Raw genomic sequence first — 22,540 nt, 5'->3', positions numbered from 1 at the left:
CTTTGAAAAGTAACCACTACTCACCTTACGAAACATTCAGATTCAGCTAACGTCACCTCCTCCAGGAAGCTTTCCCTGGAGGTCAGGTGCTGCCTCAGTGTACCCACAGCACCTCTGTGTCGGGCTCATCATGACACTCTATAGTCTGGTCAGTGCCGACTTGAGTTTCTCTTTCCCACTTGTTCTGGGTCTCATTCGTCTATGTCCCCAGAAGTCCCATGGTTTGACAACCTGGTAGGACTTGTCTGATCACTAGTGGAGAGGCCACACCAACGTCCAGTACCCACATTGCAAGAACTGTATGTATGCTGATACATAAGGGTGTGTACACTCCCAGCGCAGGGATCTGGGTCCAATGTGCGGTGCTCTTTACAGGTGCCAGTGGCTCAGTCTTCAGGGTTTGTAACTGCTCCTCTCTGAGAGTGGGCACCATGCCACGAGAGCTGGTCTTGTCACAAATACTCTGGACAGCCTGTCTCTTTAGGAATGGGAAATATCCAGAACTTACCCCTAGGTATTAACTTATAGGGTCTAGACTCTGATTCCAGAAAGAGCTGAGACAGAGGCCCAGTTTGTAAGAAATCTGATTATTCAAATTTATTACCATCAAGAATTATGCAATGATGCTGTAGTTTTCTTAACAAATAGAAAACAGACTGTGTACAACAGTGAACTCTACAGCACTAGCATCCACAAGGTAAAAATGAATGTCTCATCCAACATTACCAACCCTGGATTGTTGATCTCGACCGAGCCTAGCTAGATCTGGAGACGTCTGCTTCACGTCCCTCAGCTAAAACAGCTATGCACCCTTCCCCGCCCCCACTTACCTACCTAGATAGTGCTGCCCAGAGAAGAGGCCCTCTCCCTGCCCCTCAGCAAGCCAAGATTATAAAGATTGATCATAGTACCATTAAGAGAAATCCAGTAGTCTTGCCACATTGGTTTATGAGGGCATCTCGAAGAAGTAGAAAAGGGCAATTTTCATGGGCTTTGAAAACAGCTGCAAACCAGGGAGGAAATCATCTGGCCCCTTCTCTAAGGACAGACATGTGCTACCAGGCCCACTGGCCTGGACCTGAAGGGCCAGCCTCGCCCCTGCTTGGCCCTGAGGTGTGCAGGGTGTGTCACACACCCTGTCCTGTGCCAACTGCCTTGGCCACACGGCCAGACCCACAGCCTACCGACACCATACCACACTGCAATGCTGGGGACAAAAGCAAGGCTCTGTGGGCCCAGAGGTCAGCCTGGTGGCTTCCCGGGGAGGCCCAGGCACACGGAGCCACCTCCCCTCTAGGGGGTTTGAAGTAGAAGCCAGGATGTGACTTTTTCTTTCTTTCTTCCTTTTTTTGGATTTTTTTTGTTTGCCTGTTTTTGTTTTTGTTTTTTTGTTTGCTTTTTTTAACCTTTGCAAACACTATGGTGATGAGGAACGCCTTGCCAGGCAACCCCAGATGCGTCTGTGGTTCGGGGCTGTGAATGTTAAACACACACTGGAACAGACAACTGAGGCTGAGTGTTTCCTATCTCTTCCCCGCCCACCACTGTCTGTGGGGCCTAAAATAAGGCTCTTAAGGAAAAATAAAACAAAAGTTAAAAAAAATTGTTCCCTGCATTTGGCTGAAACAGGATATTGTCTGAAAGGCTGGAAGAGCAGTAGATTAGTGAGGCTCCTGCTTAGGCTGGCAGCCCTCGCTCCACACACACGAGGAAGGCGTTTGTCCTTCCGAGGTGAAAGTCATACAAAAAAAGATTCAAGTGAACTCAAAAAAGAAAACCACACCCCATCCCCCACAGCAGCCCATTTTGCAGTTAACAATTTGCAAAAGGAAAAATCAGAGGGAAGAGCCTAGACTCCCTCAGTCTACCCGACTTAATGTATAAAAAGGAGGTTTTGTCCCATCCCCACCCCATGAAAAGAAGCATGAGAAACGCGGCAGCAGAACAGAGAACTTGGAGCGGGCTCTGGATGGGCCTGGTGGACAGTGGCTGTGGCGCCCACCCACTCGCCCAGGGGGGTTCTGGGCTCTCTGTTTGGTGTGGCAATGTTCCTGAAACGCTGTGATCCCAGTGGGCTGTGCTCTGCCAGCAACGGCATCCGTGCAGGAGGGCTGGACGATGGTCGGTATGGCTCAGAGGAGCTGGGTCCCCTCCAAAGCCCCCAGGCGGGGGCAGCGGAGGAGAGGGGGGCGGTAGTTACGTTGCATAGTGGTCAAAGCTGCCAAGGTACTCCAGGGCTGCACGGTAGCACAGCTGGTACTGGTCCTGCCGGGACAGGGGGGCTGTTCAGTGTAGGCAGTGCCAGCGGGTACCCCAACACACTGGCAAGGGCACTCACTCTTTGCTGGCCAGGAGCAGGTGCTAGACCCAGACACCGGCCCCAGGCAGTGTCCAGAGAGCCTGGAAGAACCTCTGAAGGTTCATCTATCTCCTTTCCCCACTGCCCACAACCATCTGCTGTCCCCCTCTGCGCACCCCATAAGGACTGCTATGTCCATCCCTAGCTGGAGCCAGGGATGCTACTGGTGCTCAGTGCAGGGGCCAAATGATGAGCGCATTCCCTTCCTCCTGCCCCAGCATCCCTGGCAGAGCAGGCAATGGCCAGTGCTGGTGGCATGTGCCTGTGTGCCGACCCGGTAGCCCATGTACCTCTGTCTGCACCATGGCTGGGCGCTGTGTGCGCAGAGTCTTTACAGTCTGAAACATGTCCACCACGCCCTCATAACGCATCCGCTCCAGGACGATGCTCAGAGTGATGAACACTCCGGTGCGGCCCACACCAGCACTGCTCAGGGACAGCATTGGGTCAGGGGTCCTGTCCACCAAGCCCGCAGGACCCCTGCCCTGGCCCAGCCCCCCCAGGGACTAGCCCCACCTGCAGTGCACTGTGATGGGTCCATCCTGCCCGAACTGCTCCTTGGTCTTGTGCACCTGCCCGATGAAGTCAATGAAGCCCTCCCCCGTCTTGGGTACTCCCTGCTCCGGCCAATCTGTGAACTGGAACTGCCGGATTGTCCTCGACTGCCCATCCTGGGAGAGGTAGGCAGGAAATGGGGTTAGTGTCTTGGGCTGTAGCCCCACCAGGCCAGGAAGGTAGGATAATGACACAGGTAAGCATGCTGTGGAAGCACAACTCCACCATCATTGTCATGCTGACCAGGCTCCGGGAGATGTGCCCTGCCCCCTCCTTCTCACAGGAGCCTCAGACTCCTGCAATTGGAGCTAGGGCACCAGGCAGGCAGCCCCCATCCCACACGAGCTTAGGCAATTACAGGCATGCTTTCACGTAAATACACATGCTCCCCTGTCCACACTCACCCTCGCGTCTGTGACCTTGAACTCACGAAGGATATACTGTGGCATGTTGTACTCAGCCATTGGGTCAACAACAAAGTACTGGTAGCGAGCAGAGCGCTCTGCTGGCCAGTACTGGTGGCACTTCTCCTGTGGATAGAGGGACCAGACCCCATGATCAGGTGGGGAGGAATGTGGGAGGAGAGTTCCAGGTTTCAGAGGATGATGGGGCAGAACTCCTTAGGTGGTGATAATGGGAGTCAGGGGCTATGCTGATGAGTGGCTGGGTATGAAAGGAAAGAAGAGTGAGGGGGTGGCTGATATGCTCCCCAGTGTGAGAAGGGCCCTCGGGGGTGGGCTCACCCTGCCCATCTCCCGGAGCCTGGTCAGCATGACGATGATGGTGGAGTTGTGCTCCCACAGCATGCGCCAGAAGTCCTCGGTGCTCTCTGCCAGAGGCCCCTGCGTGGCTATGTAGGCCTTCTGCTGTCTGGGGTGGACATAAGACTGGACATGCTGGAGATGCTGTGCTTCCAGAGTCTCCCCAAGACTGCCCAGTCCTCCCTTGGAGCCCCGCTCAGATTGCCCCTCCTCCAGGAAGCCCACTCTGGTCTTCTGGGCTGGTCCTACTCTGTTACAGCACCAGCCAGCCAGGTGTAGGTACCCGTAGGGCATGGTCACAGGCAGACATAGCATGCTGACCTATAGCCATCCAAGAAGCTGGCATTGATGTAGTCGGAGCCCTCCACACCCCGGATGGGCTGCAGACACACACGGGTCAACTCATAGGGCATGATGTTCACCAGGCGGTTCTTGAATTTGTTGCAGGGCAGGTTGGCGCTGATGAAGCGGGATGTGTGGGCCTTGGAACTGGCCAGCAACTAGTGAGAGGGAGAGGCTGGTCAGGCCTGGCTTCCTAGGGGGACTCATTCCCATGACCCAGTCCAGGCCCACCCCCGGCCCACCTTGAACTCGAGCTCCATGGCGGTCACACTCTCCCCAGGAGGCACTTGGCCCAGCTTCTGGATGTGGGCGTAGAGGTTGCGGGCAGGCACCTCTGTGTGTCCGCATGTGGCGGCCTCCAGCAGTGCCTCGTGGATGAACACGTACTGATCTTCTGTCTGCACCATGTAGTTGCGTTGCGATCGCATGCATGTCACGTGGCCGTAGATGTCAACCGTCTTTTCATGCTTCATGCGCTCCAGCATGGCGTCGATCACGATGAAGCAGCCCGTGCGGCCCACGCCCGCGCTGCAGGACATGGGCTCGGGTTAGGGCAGAGGTCCACCCATCTCTCATCCCGCCCCTTGGGTGGCACTGTACCCTCTCACCTGCAGTGCACCACCATAGGCCCTGCATCGAGCGGGTTGCAGGCCTTGACCCGCCGCAGGAAGGCCAGGATAGGGGTTGGGTACTCAGGAACTCCGTGGTCTGGCCAGGCCATGAACTGGAACTGACGCAGCTCCCGCTTCTCACTGGAGCCACTCTGGGGAGAAGGGTGGGGAGAGACGGTAAGACTAGGAAAGTTTGCCTGCTATAGACTCAGGGCAGAGTAACCTAGTGCTGGCCATCACAGCGTACTCACACACCTCTGAACCCCAGACCCCAAGTTCCCACTTGCCCAACTCCAGCACACCATGCTCAGATTAATGTCCTTATAGGGCCTGGGAAGGGTCGGGGGGACAAGCACCAGGGCAGTGCCATACCTTGTGGAGTGCGAAGGTGCGCACAGTGTATGTGGCCAGCTCCACTGTGTCTAGCAAAGTCACCTGAATGAGGCCGTAGGTCTCAGTGCCACGAGCTGGCCAGTACTGATCACACTTCACCTGCAGAAGGACAAGCAGGGCAGGGTACAAGAGTGTTTGGAAGTGTCCAAAGGCTCAGAGGGGTAGGGTCCCCGGGGCCGAACCAGGGTGGAATACCTAGACTACCTGCCGACAAGGCCTCCGAACCTTAAACTCTCAGACCCACTGTGTTGCCCCCTCACATCAGGTTCTCATGCAGTTGCCACTGCTGACCTAGCTGGGGGAATGAGGCCCATACTGAACCATATTTATTCATGATCAAATCACACCAGGCGCATTTTCTGCCAAATTTACCCATAATGTTTATGTGCCATTTTCAAACTCTGTAAATTTTATGTTCCACTCAATGCTTTGCATTGCAAAAGCAAATAACAGCCGCTCTTTCCACTAATTAACTTAGGAGATGTGTTAATGCCCCAGGAACATTCCAGCATCTGGGGAACATGTGAACATCGCGGGAACATGCCAGCAACTGGGGAACATATTAACATTCTCAGAAAATGCAGCATCTGGTGCAACATATTAACATCCTAGGAATCTACTAGTGTCTGGGGACCACAACACCTCAGAAAGACAATAGCGCTTGGGGTGTCCCTTGAGGAACTTCTTCCCACAGGGACAGAAGAAGGTGCCCGAAGTCGCCTGGTGGCGTTTTCCCACCCCGCCTCCTGGCAGGACCCTGCGCAGTCTCACCCGGGACTTCTCCTCCAGCCGCGTCATCATGACCACAGTGGCTGTGCGCTGTTCCCACACCATCCGCCAGAAATCGCCCATGGTCTCGGGCAGCGGGCCCTGTGTGGCAATGTAGGCATTCTGCTTGCGGTAGCCATCAATGTAGTTGGCATTGATATAGTCGCTGCCTGGGACACCTATGGACAGGAAGGGACGTGGGAGAGCATTATCCCAGGGCCCCCAGCCCCACCCTCCACACTTCAGTGCACCCCAGGACTTGTGGGCTTCTTCTGCAGGATGAACTGTCACCCTAGCCAGCAAGGAGGAGAGCAGGGGATAGAAGGGGGCCCCGTCTTTGGCTTACCATCGATGGAGGTAAGGATGACACGAGAGTGGTCGTAGGCAATGACATTTGCATAGCGGTTCTTGGGCTTGTTCACCTCCAGGTTTGAATTCTCCCATGTGAACTGCTGTCCAGGGTCAATGGACTGCAGGCAACAGAGGAGGCAGGTAGACTGTGGTAAGAGCTGAGGTCTCCCTACTGCCCCCTTCTAGGTGATGCCAACATACAGTTCCTTGGCCACAGCCAGCCTCTCTAGCCCATTGTGCGCCGGTAAAGGGTGATCGCCAGCTTCCCCAGCCATGGAGCTCAGGGACTGCCATGTCATCTGTCAGGAAGGCGATGGGACCAAAGCCTTCTCTGACCATGGTACCAAATCCCCTTGCCTGGTAGAATACTCGGGGGTGGCACAGGGGCAAGGGAAAGTCCCTTTGGGCCCTGCACCCAACTAATGAAATGAGTGCAGGACAAGAGGAAGCAATGGCAGCCAGCTGTGCAGTGCCCACCACTGCTGAGGGCCCTGGACACCCACTGTACCACCTTGTCCGGGTGGGTCTTCATCTATCTTCATGGCTGTTTGTCGTATCTCCTCTCCTTCCACCTGCCCTTTCTATAAACAGGACACAGCACTCTTCCAGGGTTCATTCCTGGGCCCTCTTCAAACTCCACAACCTTCTGTGAGTGACCTCATTTACTCGCAGGATCTTACTATACCCATGGCGCTGGAGCTGCCCGTAACCCAGCTTGCAGCCCAGAGTCTCTCCTGAGCCCCAGTCTCAACATCCAGCAGCATAGCCTCCTGGACATCGCCCCCTGGAGATCCCACAGGTCCTCTAAACTCTGCCCTTGCCAAGCTGACTCCATTTGCTTCCCCTCCAAACCTGGCTCTGCTGCTTGGGACTCAATCTCAGTGAAGGGCACCATCATCCGTTTACCCAAAAGCCTTGGCCAGAACCTGCGAGCTGTCCTTGAAACTCCTCTGTGCCTGTCCCGTCGGTCACCATGTCCTGGTGCTCCCCCCTGCCCCTTAACTCTCTCAAACTTGCTACCACTGGCCTCTGCCAGGCTACCCCAACCCAGACTTGGCATCTCCCTGCCTCTCCGCTTTGTCCCCCTCCATCCTGCAGCCAGAATAATCCTCATACAATCTAGATCTGATGATCAATTTCCTGCTTAATGCCTGCCATGGTTCCTCATTGCCTCACCTCAGACAATAATCATAGCTCAATCTTAGAATTTGCTGTGTGCTTGGCACTGTTCTAAGCACTTTGCATGTATTCGCTCATCTAATCCTCCCATGAAGCAGGTTCTATTATTATCCTCTCTTTACAGATGGATACAATCTCAGCATAGCACGCAATGTCCTCCATGTTTTGGCACCAGCCATTACTCTCCACAGGACAGTGTGTACTGCTTCCGTGAGTCCCCCACAGCACACCCCAACCCCACCCCTCAGCCTGCCTGGGTGCTGTCAGCCTACCTTCTCTGCACACGTCTGTCACATTCAATACTATGGCATAATGTCCTATCCCATGTTGATTATCTGTCCGTACTCATCTCTCCACTGACTGAGCTCCTCGAGGGCATTTGTCTCCATATCCCTAGCAGAGATGGCACACAGGAGGTGCTTGACAATGCATGATGGACAACTGACTGACCATTAAAGGTAACGGAACTATGGGATTCTAGCAGAAGGAAAGTCTATAGGAGGCCAGGGTAGCCAGGGATGACTTCTTGCTGGAGGATCTTATAAGGAAAACTTAGACTGGAGTCAAGAAGTGGGCAGAAGGTGGAAGTGGGAACACTGGGAGCGTGGACAGGGAGGTACAGAGCCTCATCAGAAGGGCAGGTGTGGGACATGGAACCAAATGTGTATGGGCTGAAGACCCTGGAAGGCCATCCTGGCCAGCTAAAGAAATGAAGGCAGGGAGCCCAACTCACTGGATTTGTAACCCCTGCAGGAGGACCCTATGGAAAGCAGGGCCCTGGGTGCTCCACAGGTGGGGGCAGCATGCTTTTCTCGTAGAAGCCATGTTCACCTATCTGCCTGTCACACTCAACTTCCTCTGTGGAAGCCTGGCCCACAGCCCGTGGAAGGGGAATCTCGGTGTCTACGATACCAAGGGTGGACATCTGACCAGAGAGGAGCAAACTCCCAGACTGAGCCAGCCCTTCCATCACCTGTCCATCCCTCACTGACTGAGGGTGAATCCTGTGCCAGGAGGAAGGGAAACCGGAAACCACAGAGCTGAGCTACAACAGCTTCCTCTGTGCTCCTCAGAGGAGGCGGGGCTCTCCTTATTACCTCCTTTGATAGCAAAGCACCTCCTAGCTAGGTGGCCTGGAAGTCCTCAGACCCCAGGCTGAGGGAGCAGTGCTCTAAAGTCTGAGCCCTCAGCAGGTAGGAGTCAAGGCCAGAGTGATAGAAGCATGCCTTGAGCAGGAGGGTTTGTGCAGCCTGAGCTGAGTCCCTGATTTTCTATCTCTGTGATCTGTGCAGCTCTGAGAAGACATGAGCACATGCATGTGCAGGCACTGGCTGTCAGGCAGGCCCAGGTATGAATCCTGGCTCCCCTAGTTATTAGCTGTTTGATCCTGGGCAAATCACTTCCCCTCTCTGAGCCTCAACTTGCTCATCTGTAAGATGGGATAATAACAATACCCATTCCACAGGGTTGTGGGGAAGACTGAATGCAGTGATGCATGTTAAGGCAGTGCTAGCTTACAGCAAGCTCTTGGTAAAAGCCAAGGTAAAAGCCAGCCATTGTTACTGATCTATGTGTGTATGCATGAGTGTGTGAGCTTTTGCCTCTCTCTGGGAGCATCTGAGTACGTGTCTGAGTATCCAGACCTGGCGTGCTGAAGGGCCTCGGCCAGACCCAATACCCGAGTAGCTGAGTTCTCTACCTGCCATTGCTCACTCCTCCACTCTGTGCTCTGGGCAAGTCTGGAGCCCCTCACTCAGAGCTGAGACCTAAGGCAAGACAGGAGCTGGCATGGGGCCAAGCCTGGGCCAGGCACATGGCAGGGAGTGAGGATACCTCACCTCATACTCCTGGGAGAACTTGAGGCCGTCGTTGGCTTTGAGGCGCTCAATGTTGTCCGCTAGGTCTGTGATGGGGATGGGTGGGTGGTCTCGCATACCTGGGGGAGTAGGGGCACACACAGGTAGAGTTAGCATGAGGCCTGAGCGAGGTGGCGGACAGCCCCAATGCATGTATGTGCACATGTGAACACGTGTGACCATGGAGCACTCGGCACTGGTGGCATGGAGACAGCGGCACATGCGGCGACAGGGAGGGTGGAGCACACAGCGGCTGGAAGTGGGGGGAGGACAGAGAGGGAGTGTGTGTGCCGTGAGCATGTGTGAGCATGTCCATGGGACACAGTGCTGAGTGGGGGCACCAGGGCCCCACCTGGCGGGTTCTCAAGAGGGATGAGAGGCTTCCTCCCCTTCCAGGCTGGGGCTGGAGCCCAGGTTAGGGGCAGCTGACAGGATGGGGCTGTGGGCTTCTTCAGCCTGCACCCCTGCTCCAGGAGCCCTGCCTGTGGACAGCCCTCCTGCCCCTCACTGGCGCCAGTCACCATGGGAGACTTGGTGACATCGTCGTCCCAGCACTGAGCATGTGGATGGAGTGATCGCAAAGTATGGAGACGAGGCAGAGTGACGTGGAAAAACACGAAGAGAGAAGCGGAGATGAGGAGGGAGAGGTGGAGACAAGGAGACGAGAGAGGCCCCCAGAAAGATGTCAGACTAAGGCCTGAGGCAAGAGAGCTGGAGAGACAGACACAGGGCCGGTGGGGGGGGGGGGGGGGACAAAACTGGAGGAGGCAAGGTGGGGACAAGTAGGGTGGAGAAGGAAGAAGACGAGGAGACAGCAGGAGGGGAGAAGAAAGAAAGGAAAAGAGAGAGAAGAATTCAAAGAAGAAGGGAGGCAACAGGCTGAGAAAAGTAGAGGAAACACACAAAAGCCAGAGGAGGCCCCAAACATGGGAACTTGGAAAACTAACTTGAGATATTCGGGCAACTGGGGACACTGGAACCTGCAGAGAAAAAACAAAAAATATCGGGGCAAGAGAAGAAAGCCCGTTAACCGTCTCTGGAGGGACACGGCAGAAGGGAGGTGAGGCGGTGAAGGGGCGGCGAGGGTTTGGGAGGGGCGGGCAGGAGGAGGAGGACCGTGGGCAGGGAGGGGCCTCCCAGGAAACACAGACAGATCTCCCACCCAGAGCTGAGCTCTCCCAGCTCCCAGTAGCCTGGGTGGCCTTGGTGGTGGTGGTGGTGGTGGAGGGTGCAGAACTCTTTTTATGATTACGTTCTAGGTCCGAACCAACCCTCAGTCTCTCTGGTATCAAAATTTGACCTTGGCTATTTTCAGATGGTTTGGCAAAAGGGAAGTGTGCTTTTACACAGAGATGTGGCACGTATGGCAAGAAATGAAGGGTCAGCCCACACAAGAACAGGGAGATGGTGACTGGTTACCCTTAAAGCTTTTCTGTGGGACTGAAAAATATTCAGAATGAAAATTAAACGATAAGAGAAAAAAAACAAAAACAAAAAAAGAGTGTTTACTGAACTATCACAAAGGCAACCCTAGGCTGTGGTGACTGCTGCTGTCCCCATGGCTCCTACCATTACCTGTGCCCTTCTGTGTCCTTGGTCTCCCTGACACTGCCCGTGTCCACAGGGGCACCTGTCCCCGGCAGCAGCCTCAGTTCCCTGATGTCCACATTTTTGGGGATGTCACCATGCTCCTTCCCACTGCCTGACCTGGGCTACAGTCCTTGCAGCCCCCGCCCCGCTGCACTTGGCCTTTAACACCATTGCAGACCTCCTCCTCCTCCATGCCTCCTTTTCCTCTTACATCCCCACCATTGCCTTCTGGCCCTTGCAGCCACAGGGATTCAGGGTCTGTCCCCTGGGCCCTCAGGCTGCTCAGCCACCCTCCCCACACCCTCTCTCATGACCCTGCTCTAATCACTTTCATCTTATGCCCGAGGAAACAGGCCGAGAACTCCGGCAACATGTTCCCTGGCACAGGCCTCACCCACTTCTCATCCTCTCCTGGCCTAGACTGTGAGTTTTCCAGCTGAGGACCTAGGTATTCTAGAATAGAGACAACTGTGCCTGCTGTGCTCCTGTCTGAATTTCTGACTCACAAAAACTGTGAGAGATAATACATAATTATCGTTGTTCTAAGCCATTAAGTTTTGGGGTAATTTAATATGCAATAATAATTAGCTTATATATACACAAACCCTGTGTGTGTGTGTTAGTTCACTCATTCATTCAGCTGTCTGTGTATTTGTTTCACGGGCATTCAATAAGAACCCATTGTGTGTACCACACCAGGGATGACACAGATGACTAAGACACAGTTCCTGGTTCCACAGAGTTCAGATTGTCATCAAGGCAATCGTAGCCCAGGGTGAGAGATGTCATAATGGAAGAAGCAGAGAGTTTCTGGGAGCTGAGGAGAGACCACCCCCTCCTCCCCAAGCCTGTTTAGGGGGCCTGGGAAGTCCAAGATATGTCACCCAGGGGAGAGATCTGAGCTACGTCTGATGGAGCATGGGGAAGGAGTGACACTTCCGGTAGAAGGAATAGCCAGGGAGTCACGTGAGAGTGGCTGGGGAAAGAAGGGCAGGCACCACGCCCTGTGCAGAGTCTCTGAACTCTCACGGTGAAGCTGGGGCCAGCCTCCAGGAAGGATCGGATGTGGGTACACCACCCCGCCACAAGTGTCTGATAGGGCATTTCCTATCAACACATCCCTTTTTCATGTGGAGGGGCCAGAGTATAGGTACTGGCCACCCTGTGGCTAGGATGTGGGTTTCATAAGGATCCTTAGCCCGTATTTGGAAGAGGCCTAGACCAAAGATGAGGCAAAGCCTAAGCAGCTGGGCTTCCCCTGAGAGGCTCCTGGGCCCTGGAGTATCTGTCTAGCTGTTGGAAATAGGGGTTCCTCATTCACTTCAACCAAGTGGATGATACAGGAAGAAGGGCAAAAAGGAGGAACAGGAAAAAGGGCACGAGGCCAGGGTCCCTCCGTAGAGACCCCAGGAACCTGCAGGCCTGGGCTGGGCAGACAGGCTGGGGGAGCTGCCTTACCTGGGGTCTGGTAGTTGAGCCTCCGCATCTCCACAGGGTCGGAGGAGTGGGCCAGCAGAGAGTCCTTCAGCCCAATTGACTGCTCATCCTTGGATGATGGGGAGTGTGTCCTTTTCCTGAGGAGGCAGAAGGGCAGATGATGAGAACCCGAAGTCCAGGCAAAGGACAGAGATGCATGGTGTGGCTGGCTGCCACGGAGCCCATGTTTATGGTTCTGTCCCCTCCCCTCCATCCTGCCCCCTCCTGGGGTCTCTGAGTGCGAGGGAGCCAGCGGCAGAGCAGCGTTAACATGGAAAACATAGGGTGGGGGTGGGGAGACAGCAAGAGGAGAGAGTGGACAGAGGGAGGTACAGCAAGGGAGAAGGGGTTGCAAAGGCTGGTGGCTCCTTCTGATAGAAGGCAGATCACTACTGCTAGGCAGTGGCTGCTGTCCCCAAGGCTGCCACAGCTGAGACAGCAGGAGCCACCAGGAATAAACATGCAAACGACACATAAGATACGCAAACATCACAGAGCGCTGGGCCCCAGCTGTCTGGCCCTCAGTATCAGGGTAAATGCCCAGAGCAGCAGCAGCGGGATAGGGAAGGCATCACCCTAGCCAGGCAGAGTTCTCCCTTGCTGGCCTCAGCTCCCCTGACTACAAGGACAGGGTCAGACACAGACTATGAGGTCTAGCTGCTGACAAGCATCCAGGGTTGCTTCTGCTCAGTGGACACAGGTATGTTTGGAGAAAAAGAACTTCTGTGAGTGTGCATGAGTGTGTAGCAGTACACACTTCCCACTGCCCTGTAGGCAGTGCTCTTGGCGTATATGCAAGACTCTATCTCCTACAGCACTTAGGTAACTCAGAGAACAAGGAGTCCGGTGGAAGGCTCTGGTGAGCCAAGAGCCAGTCTGTGCAAGCAGGGGAAGCACCAGAAGACAGCAGTACTTCTGCGCCCTGAAGGGCATGCCTTGTGCAGGGTACAAATGGAGAGGGTGATAGAGCCTGCCCAGAGCCTGCTGAGCTGACTAGATAGCCACAAGCCAGGAGGCTTCCGCTCAAAGCACTGCCCCTCCCTGCTGGGCCCAAAATGTACACAGGGATAAGAAGTGAAAGGGGAGGCGTGTGAAGAGAGAAGGAATGACTCCTACCTTTCTTGTTTACTAGGTCCCGAGAGACAGGCAAGGACAGAAGAAAGGAATGGTCACTGTTTCCGCCAAGCACTCAGGCCCTCTCATGATGTGGGGGGGCACTATGGGACCTATGGCACCCACATGGCATTCACGGGGTGGGGGGGGCACTGCCAAGACCCAGATGGGAGTGGGAAGGAGCATGAGTGGGTATGGGGGACACTCCTCAGGCCCCCACTCACATGTCTCCATGCCTTAGACCAGGACAGCCTGTCCTATTCACCCTGGGAGGAGGGAGCCAACTCTTCAGGAAGGAGGCACTGGGTCCAGGTTAGGAGTCAGAGATCAGGAGTTAGGGGCAGGGGAGAGATGGGGCAGAGAGTAGGAACTCATACATGGAGACATGTTCAGATACACAGACCAACATATGTTCATTGACAAACGTTCACTGAGGTGTCTTGTGGGCTCAGCCTTGTCCCGGGTGCTGGAAATGCAGGCTCAGTGATATACCCAATGAAGCATCACTAGGGCAGATGAGGGACAGTGTGGGAACCAAGTGAGGGCCTGGGAGAGCCTCATGGGGACTCAGGCCCCAGAGCCTGGAAGAGAGGCTTGAAGGGATAAGAAGGAAGTTGCCAGGTGGACAGGGAGTGGGAAAGCTGCAGAGTAGCGAGGGCATAGCCCAAGCCGGCAGGGAAATGCATTAGCTCAGTGTGACGATGTTGGGAGTACAGGGGCCAAACTGGCCAGGTGTTTAACTGTCAGGTTACAGAGGTGGGGCTTTATCTTGGGAGCCACTAAAAAATTTCAAATTGAGATGATGAAGTTAAATCCTTGGTAATACCTTTCAGGCTGCAAGGGGGATGGATAGGAAGGGGACACTCTGAGGAGGAGGACTGAGGCATGCTGTGTGCCAGGTCCCCAACCACCTACACATACATTATCTTGTGAAGAGCCCACCGGGACAGGGAAGAGGAGCAGACCCAGTGATATCCAGGATAGGACTCACAGGAGACAGTGGAGCAAGAGGGAAGAGGAAGGTTAAAGGTGACACCAGCTTTGGTTGGTAACTAGGGGGATGGGAGGAGGGTTTTGGGGAAGGTCCCAGACACTGAGTCTAGGACAGCAGTGGATGCTGCTATCACAGCAGGCACTCAATAAATGTCTGCTAAGTAAATGTCCATGGGCATGTGAGCCTGCAGCTTGGTCTGGACCTCCCTAGCTCTAACCAGGAGCCAGGCTAGGGAGTCATCTAGGAATGGTGGCAGAGGAAGTGTTGAAGGTAGGAGACCAGGAGAGGGCAGTATCTTGAAGCTGAGAGAGGGAAATGCTCACATCCACTAAAACAGAGACAGATGGACAGACACACCCATGGATACATGTGAATCAGCCCTCTGTGAAGACTCAGCTTATCACATCTGGGTAACAGACATACATGTGCACACACACTGCTTCTGCTCCTCCTGGCTTCCCACCGAGCCCAGAGCTGGGGTGCAGGCTGGTGCAGGCTTCTCTGTGCCCAAATGAACCACGCCTAGGGATGGCCTGAGAGTCCAGGGACAGGTGGCCATCCCCTGGAGTCCTGAGCACAGCACTCACCTCTTGAACAGGAGGATGGCGATGACAATGAGGATGATGAGGATGACTGCCAGGACTGGGCCTGTCACCCACAGCATCTCAGGCTCCTCCTGCTGCTGGGCTGGTGCCACCTGGACCACGATCTCATCAGAGTAGGGGCTGGAGGCATAGCGCTTCTGTGGCCCAGTGGAGGAATAGCACGGCAGGTGAGCTCAGTGTGAGATCTCCCACCCTCTGCCCACCAAACCTAGAGCAAGGGCTCTGGGGCTGGGCTACGCTGGGCTGGCTGGGCTTGCTGACGTAAGCCTGGTCAGCTGACTGAGTCCCAAGGGTCGATTAGGTCTGACCTTCTGAGTCCTAGGGACTGGTGTCTCGAGATCCCTTGTGCAGGTCTGGGGTCTCAAGGGCTCCCCAGGCCTGGGATCTCAGAGTGTCTGAGCCTAAGCTGGTCTCGGGTCAGGCTTAGGGTCTTGGGGTACGGAGGACCCAGGGGACTCAGGCAGACCTGGTCCACAGGCTCCTTCAGGGAGGCGAGCACAAAGCACTGGTAGCTCAGGTCCGGGGACAGGGGCCGGTTGTAGAAGCCCCGGTAACTCTTCTTGTCCCCCAGGATAAAGGTCTCAGGGAGCACATCCACCTGAGCGGCCACATATGGCTTTAGCCGCTCCGTCTGCCGCCGCCGCCGCCGCCGCCTCTCCCCGCCGCCCTGCTCGATGGCCTCCAGGAGCTGACAGAACAGAGCACAGAGTAACATCGGATCTTGGAACACGTACCCCTAGGCCTGTAGCCTGGGATGTCAGCCACCTGGGCTGGCACAGGGCTCACCTTCTGTGTAAAGGGCCCGAGCCCATCCACTGCCTCAGAAAAATGATGGACACCAGACGTGACAATGTCACTCCTTCCCGCCAATCCACCAACCCAGAGAGTAACCCCTGCTCCTCTGCCTAACAAGAATAAGCTGGTTCCACACCGCTGCGAGAAGAGGATGGGAATTCCAAACGTCCTGGGGCTCCCCTCTAGCCCCACCCTGGCCTCTAGACCCTTGGGACCCTCTAAAGTCTACAGGACTCAAGGTTCTCGAGATCTGCAGAGACGTCTCTGCTTCTTCTCTCCCCAGGGATCCTGGGAAAATCCCTCCAGAGGATCCTCTGTAAGCTTCCAGGAGTTCTCTAAAACTCCTGGGGACCATCTCAGAGTCCCTTTCCCCTGGGAAAGGGCTGGCTGCCAACCAGAACGACTAGAGAGTGATTCCAATTTGAAGGAGCCACTGGGGCCACAGCCAACCACTGCCAAAGGGCTGTCATAAATGCCACCCTGGCCCATCCCTGCACCTCATCCAGCTCCAGGTCCTCGGGTGTGTTCCACCTTGGTGTCAGCATGCTCCCGCCCACACGGTCAATGGGCACCACCACAATGTAGAACCACCTGGGCAAGCAGAGCGGGAATGAGGACTGTCATCACCAGTGCTGGTGGCAGCAGGCCTGCCCTTCCCCACAAGGCCTCATCTGCATACCTGATGAGCGAGGCGTTCTGCACATGGGGCATGGAGAGGGTGAAGCGGCCGTTCTCTATGTAGGCAGAAGCAGGCAGCGGCTTGTGTGGCAGGAGGTCGGGGGCTGTGCGGATGGACACGAGGTGCTGCAGGCCCCCAGCACTGCTGCCACGATTCATCAGCACAAATGAGTACTCTGTGTTTGGCTGTAGGTCTGCAATCAGCTTCCGCATCGAGTGTCCGTCCACCTCCACATTCTGACCATTGTACAGAATCTGCGGGGAAGGGGGCAGGCAGCTCATGAGTTGAGGTGGCCCATCATGGGCCTGTGGGAGCTTGCGTGCACACCTAACCAGAATCCTGTGTCACGAACACACACAGACAGACACAGTGGGACTGGAATGATGCCCGAGTATGGGCTGGGCTGGCCGCGGCCCTCACCCACCTTGAAGGGTATAGCTGATTTGTAAGAGTCAGGAACCTCCCAGCTGAGCAGCACAGATGTCTTCATTGCGGCTGCCACCCGGAAGTTCTTGGCAAACACTGTAGAACATAAGGAGGCAGTCAGTGCTGGCTGTGTTAACTGGGGTGGACTGAATGGGCCCGAAGGGTTCCCCGCCAGGAAGAGACGCTTGTTGGGGCACAGGGGTTAGGAATAGCTGCAGAGAACCAGGCTTCAAATCACATGGTTCAGCTCCCAGCCCCAGCTCTTTTACACAGCAAGCACCCAGGCGGCAGATGCCACAGCACCCACGGTCGGGATCTCCACAAGTGCATGGATCATAGCTGGAGCTCAGACACCAGGTCAGAGTGACTCCAGGTCAGTGGGATGCAGTCATGAGAAGCATGTGGCCGCACACCAGAGCATAGTGGAGCACGTTCATTAGAGGTCAGTGGGTCATGGCCCCAAGAGATTAGTGTCACACACCCAAGAATGTGATACAGTCAAAAGAGATCAGTGGGTCAAGGTCACACAAGAGACTGGAATCACACAGCAGAGGTTAATAGGTCAAGACAGCAGAGATCAGGGGTCACACACCGAGAATGTGGCACCCATTCACAAGAGGTTAGTGGTCAAAGTCATGAGACTAGAGGGTCACACAGAAGAAGCTGGTGGATCAGTCGCCAGAAGTCAGTGGGTCAAAGACAGCAGAGTTCCCCAGGTGCAGCCACATGCCTGCAGCACACACCTTGCTCCATGGGCATGGTCCGGGACTGGATACTGGGGCTGAGCGGGCCGGCGCCTTTGCTGGTACGTGCGCGGACCTTGATGTCATAAGTGGTGTCCGGCTTGAGGCCGGAGAGAGTAAGGAGAGTGTCGGCAGTGGTGTTCTGCATCTCCTGCTGGCTGTTGATGTCACGGTATACCATGGTGTAGTTGGTGATGCGCCCATTCCTCTCCGCTAGCACTGGTGGGTCCCAGGTCAGTTCCATGGTAGAGGTAGTCAGCCCTATCACACGCAGGTTTTGGGGGAAGCCGCTGGGCACGTCCTCAGGGGTCGTGATCTCCTTCCTGAACTCCTCACCTAGGCCAGCCCGGTTCTTGGCAGCAAGTCGGAAGATGTAGGTAGCCCCTTTGTGTAGGCCGGTGACAGTAAAGTGCTGGTCGTCCTTGCCAAAATCTATGGTATTGGGTCTTATCTCGTCGGCCCGGTGGTACTGTAGCCGGTAGCCCAGCAGCTCACCAGGCAGCTCCTTGGGTGGGTGCCACTGGAGCAGGGCAGTGTTCATGGCTGTGGTGCTGACCATCATGGTGGGCCGGCCTGGGACTGAACAACCAGGCACTAGTTCCGACGCTGCCCTCCTCGCTGCTCCTCCCTCAGCTCTGTCCCTGACCCCTTACTCACCTGCCCCTGTTGTCGTGACAATTTTGGGTTTGCTTCGGGCACCATCTCCTTTGGTGGTGTAGGCGGCGACAGTAATGGAGTAGGTGGTCTCTGGGGTCAGGCCGCTGATGGTGGTTTCCTAAAGGAGGAGGAGGGGCCCATTCCTATCACAGGAGGGCAAGGAGAGGCCAGACCAGGCCAGGCACTGCAGGACCTTAGCTGGTGGGGAGTCCCCAGAGCACACAGCGCCAGAGGTCCTGGGAAGGGCTGCTGTGCAATGCTGGCCTCTGCTGGAGGCAGGACAGGCAGGTGGGGTGTGTGCCCAGGAGGACCCCACCCATCCCAGCAGCAGTACGCCTGGGATAGACAGCTCATTCTTTCTTTCAGACAAGAACAAAGGGCCCCACTGTTCTTTCACTCCATTGTACTGTGAATGATACCTTGTGAAGTCTATGCACACATGGCATGAGGACCTTGCATGCATGTAGCATCTTGAATGGTTCATGGCATGCACGCATGCAGCCTATAGCTCTTCCTGCCTAAGCAGGTAGAAGGCCACCTGTAGATATCAACGCACACCCATAAAGCTAGGTAGAGGACTGCGCCAAGGTACTACCCTGCAGGACCAAGTCAGAACCCCATCTAACCCCCACTGAAGCACTGGCTCTGCGAACACCTTATGTCCTGCAATACCTCTTGAGACAGGAAGGAGAGACAAGGACAGGGAACCCCAACCCTGGGGAACATACTTCCCCATCGGCCTGGTGATACCTGAGAAGTCAGCCAAGGCAGTGTCCCCTAGCCTTGGCTGGCCCTGCCCATATGCCCATGTCCAGCCAGGGGATCATTTTTGGACATGCTGAGAAACACCATGGGAAGCCAAATCATATCATCCAGAGGGAAGAGTGGAAAGAAGGGACCACCGTGCAGTGGGAACAGAGCTGTCACCACCAGCCTTGGTATCCCTCCAGCTCTGAGCCTCAGGAGGGCCACTGCAGCCACCACCAAACCCCACTCAGGCCCCCTCTTGCCCCAGCTGGAAGGTATCCCAGGGCTGGGGCTCCAGAATGCACCAATGCCGGAACCCAGCTCGCCAGACTCCCCTCCCAGCCTGTGCCCAGAACAGGTGATTTTTGTTTACTCCAGAGATCAATAAAGCCTAGCAATCAGGATCAGATTTAACTCCATCCCCATCTGGCCAGAGCAAGGGCCAGGCCCTGGTCGATCATGAACATTGGCCTGAAATTGCTGCTCAACAGGCGAGAAGTAAGGATTACAGGAAATGCCAATTGCTGCTCAGCTCGGCGCTCCCATCTAAATGCCTATTTTCTCTGGATGTGGCTGGTGCCCTGTAGATCTTATGGCTCAGGCTGGAAGGAAAGGCAGGGGAGGAGGAGTGGCCCACGAGCCCACCTGACCCAGGTCTTGCCCGTGCTCGCACACCTGTTACTTACATAGTCCTCGGACTCCTCTGGCCGCCACTGACCGCGGGAGAGGGAGAGAAAGGGAGACAGGATGTGAAAGACTCTGGCCTGGAGAGAGCCTGGCCTGGGGAGGGCAGATGGAGGACGTAGGCCTCTGAAGTGCCCCATGAGGGTAGCATCCCAGGAGCACTCCCCACCTGAAGATCTCAGCCCCTGCCTCATGAGCCCAACTGTGTGCCAGGGATGAGGAGGGAAGGGTCTGGGCCACTGAAATCAGAGAGTGCGACTTGGAAGTGCTCTGAGGGCCAAGCTGCCAGACATGGGGGGTGAGCTCAACAGCTCAGGCAGAGCGCAGAGAAGACATCATGGGGTGAGCAAGGGAGGATGACGGTACACCCTGGTTTGCCAAAGACAGTCCTGGCCTATGCTTCTTGCTACGGTATGATTATTGTGTCTTTCTCTCTCAGAAGTATCCTAGTTGTAACAATAGATTTTACAGTCATCCTAGGCAGGAAGAGTGTCCTGGGGACAGTAAGCGCCATGGCTGGAGGGTGGATGTGAGGTGGTGTGGTGTGGCCAGCTGGCCAGCAAGACGGAGGTGTCAATGCCAAACTCAGAGTCTGGGCCCTGCCCCAAAGGCACAGGGGAAGCACTCAGACCCCTATTCCTGACGCCAGAGATCTCATCAATGTGGGAAGGCGTGTTTTAGGACTGGCAACTGTTTAGGACTGTTTCTTCATACAGTCTTTAGGCCACAGAGCATATAGGTGTCCTAGCTGGACAGATGGAGGTAGTGATGTGTCTTCTGTGGCACTGTGGAGAGCTGCGGGCTGGCAGGTGTATAGCATGGCACAGAAATATGAAATATGGTCCATGACATCTCCAAGAGAGAGGTACCACAGGGTCCTCTAGCCCAACCACCCTCACAGTGCTGGTCTGGCCTTTGTCCAATGGGCCCAGTTCCTTCTGTTCTGGAAAGCTCTGTTGGAAAGCCCTTTAATAAGAGAGTGGGACTGGATACGGGGCGGCGGGGGAGGCCATTATCAGGCCCCCATCAGCCACGGCCACTTTCTAGGGTGTGGCTGAGCCCCACGCTGCTCTAGGTTCCCTGCTTGGTGGGGATCTGTACGGTCTAAGCCGGGTCTGGACAGGGAGGTCTTCATAGGACACCTCTCCTGTGTCAGAGACAGTGAAAAAGAAGGGAAAGACAAAGTGAATGGAGCATAATGGAGGCAGAGGACTGGACGTGATCAGAAGGAAGGAGAGAGAGATGAGAATGAGACACAAAAAGAGTCAGTGAGAGGGAGAGACAGAAACAGAAGAAAAAGAGAAACCATGAGAAAAGGACAGAAAGACACAGGGAGGTGCAGTCAGGGACCATGAGAACCTAAGACGAACCTCGGAGGAAGATGTACATAAAGAGCTACACGCTGTAGCGGGGTATGCACCCCACAGTTCTAGCAGATGGTGCTGTTTGGTGAAGGACAGGCTGTGGTGTCCCTGACAGGGTGCTCAGGGGACAGCTGGGCCCTGCGGCCAGGCCCCATCTGCTCTCCTACTGGCTCGGAGCAGAATGGCCCAGTCCCACGGGGAACACATGGGCAGGCCCTCCATTTTCAGTTGGCTTCCCTGGGGGCTGGGCTCATGTTTACCGCCATTTCGGGATGTCTGAGGCCCAGAGGGCAGTGTCCCTCCTCCGACAGCCCAGCTCGCTTCAAACCACTTGGGACCAGAAAGGGGCACCCTAAATGGCTTCTCTGGAACCCCACTGGTTGCAGCTGTGCTGCTGGCCCCCAGGATGGGAGGGGCTGAGGGAGCCCATTCCTGGGATGTTTCTGGGTGGGTGTGTCCAGCAAGGCTCTAGGAGGAGCCCTCAACCTGCCCCAGGAATGCAGGAGAGTACACATGCACAGCTCCTCTGACCCCTTGTTTTGTTGGCACCAGCACTATGGCAGGCTGATGGGAGGAAGGGAGCAAAAAGGAATTTTGTTCAGAGAACTGGGTCCAGCAGGAGGCATGAAAGCCTGTCTGTATGGGTGTTCACCCACAAGCACAGCACGTCGAGCACAGGGCACATGCTTACACCCCTGATCCCAGCCCAGACAGGGTGAAAAGCTGGACAGGGAGGGCCAAGTGGTTCTGGAGGGAATGTGGGCTCCTTCCTTCAGGGCTGGCTCAGTACTGCCCTATGTTGATCCTGGATGGGGAGACCCTGAAAGCACAACACTCCAGGTGTTATGACTCTTCGGCACAGTATTTTGGGAGGGAACTCGCATTAGTAATCACAGCCCTTTCCCAGGAATCCAGAGACTTGGCTTCTTATCCAGGCTCAGCCACCCACTTACTGGGAAATTCTGGACCACTCACATCACCTCCCAGGACCCTAGGTTCTTCATCTGAATAGCAATTCCGTGCTGAGGTTACCCCAGGGACCTCACCCCCAGCTGACGGGCAGAATAACCATCCCCTGGAGACAGAAGTGCAGAGGAGAGGAGACATGATGCAGTCAGGCTGGCAGGTCCAGCCACTGAGAGTGAATATCAAGGGCTTAGTCAGCCTCCGAGGGGCCAGGTGCAGAGAGCAACACTCCAGCTTGGCCATTCACAGAACTAGGCAATGACCAAAGGCCAAGTTTGGGGAGAAGACAACCCAGGAGAGTTCTCCCTGCCCTTTTCTTGGCTATGGGAAGAGTGACTGCCTAGCTCAGTACCATCTAGGAAGAATATCTCAAAAGACCAGCCTAAAGTGACAATGAAGGTGCTCCCTGCAAACCACAAAGGAGGGCTTAGTGGGGCTGAAGCCTGGGGTGACCATTGAGGCCTGGGTCTGTGGAGACAGCGCTTCTCAGTGCTAGTACTCTGAGCCACAGAGGTGACTGCAAGGC

The 22,540-nt window shown here is 55.4% G+C and overlaps 1 protein-coding gene across 4 annotated transcripts in view; it reads right to left on the bottom strand.

Annotated features, from left to right (window-relative positions):
- Positions 1-571: 571 nt before the first annotated feature.
- PTPRF (protein tyrosine phosphatase, receptor type F) overlaps positions 572-22,540 on the bottom strand; it is a 76,222-nt gene continuing 54,253 nt past the window's right edge. For 2 of the 4 annotated variants that reach the window (XM_025046423.1, XM_025046424.1), the window contains 20 exons: positions 18,254-18,371; positions 17,597-18,190; positions 16,852-16,949; positions 16,428-16,681; positions 16,246-16,339; positions 15,420-15,641; positions 14,936-15,090; positions 12,224-12,339; positions 9,158-9,255; positions 6,136-6,259; positions 5,793-5,968; positions 5,001-5,120; positions 4,626-4,780; positions 4,260-4,545; positions 3,997-4,175; positions 3,658-3,784; positions 3,319-3,444; positions 2,876-3,030; positions 2,650-2,785; positions 572-2,265 (listed from right to left, as the gene is read on the bottom strand). In XM_025046423.1, the coding sequence (XP_024902191.1) occupies positions 2,197-2,265; positions 2,650-2,785; positions 2,876-3,030; positions 3,319-3,444; positions 3,658-3,784; positions 3,997-4,175; positions 4,260-4,545; positions 4,626-4,780; positions 5,001-5,120; positions 5,793-5,968; positions 6,136-6,259; positions 9,158-9,255; positions 12,224-12,339; positions 14,936-15,090; positions 15,420-15,641; positions 16,246-16,339; positions 16,428-16,681; positions 16,852-16,949; positions 17,597-18,190; positions 18,254-18,371 (3,402 nt within the window). In that variant the 3' untranslated portion in view covers positions 572-2,196. Of the gene's footprint in view, positions 2,266-2,649; positions 2,786-2,875; positions 3,031-3,318; positions 3,445-3,657; positions 3,785-3,996; positions 4,176-4,259; positions 4,546-4,625; positions 4,781-5,000; positions 5,121-5,792; positions 5,969-6,135; positions 6,260-9,157; positions 9,256-10,122; positions 10,156-12,223; positions 12,340-14,935; positions 15,091-15,419; positions 15,642-16,245; positions 16,340-16,427; positions 16,682-16,851; positions 16,950-17,596; positions 18,191-18,253; positions 18,372-22,540 lie in introns of all 4 variants that reach the window. The other 2 variants (XM_025046425.1, XM_006911393.3) reach the window with 2 other exon arrangements.

This window comes from Pteropus alecto, unplaced genomic scaffold (genome assembly GCF_000325575.1).
Source record: "Pteropus alecto unplaced genomic scaffold, ASM32557v1 scaffold484, whole genome shotgun sequence".
In the NCBI taxonomy this organism is placed as follows: domain Eukaryota; kingdom Metazoa; phylum Chordata; class Mammalia; order Chiroptera; family Pteropodidae; genus Pteropus; species Pteropus alecto.
This window is presented reverse-complemented; position numbering and strand designations above follow the sequence as displayed.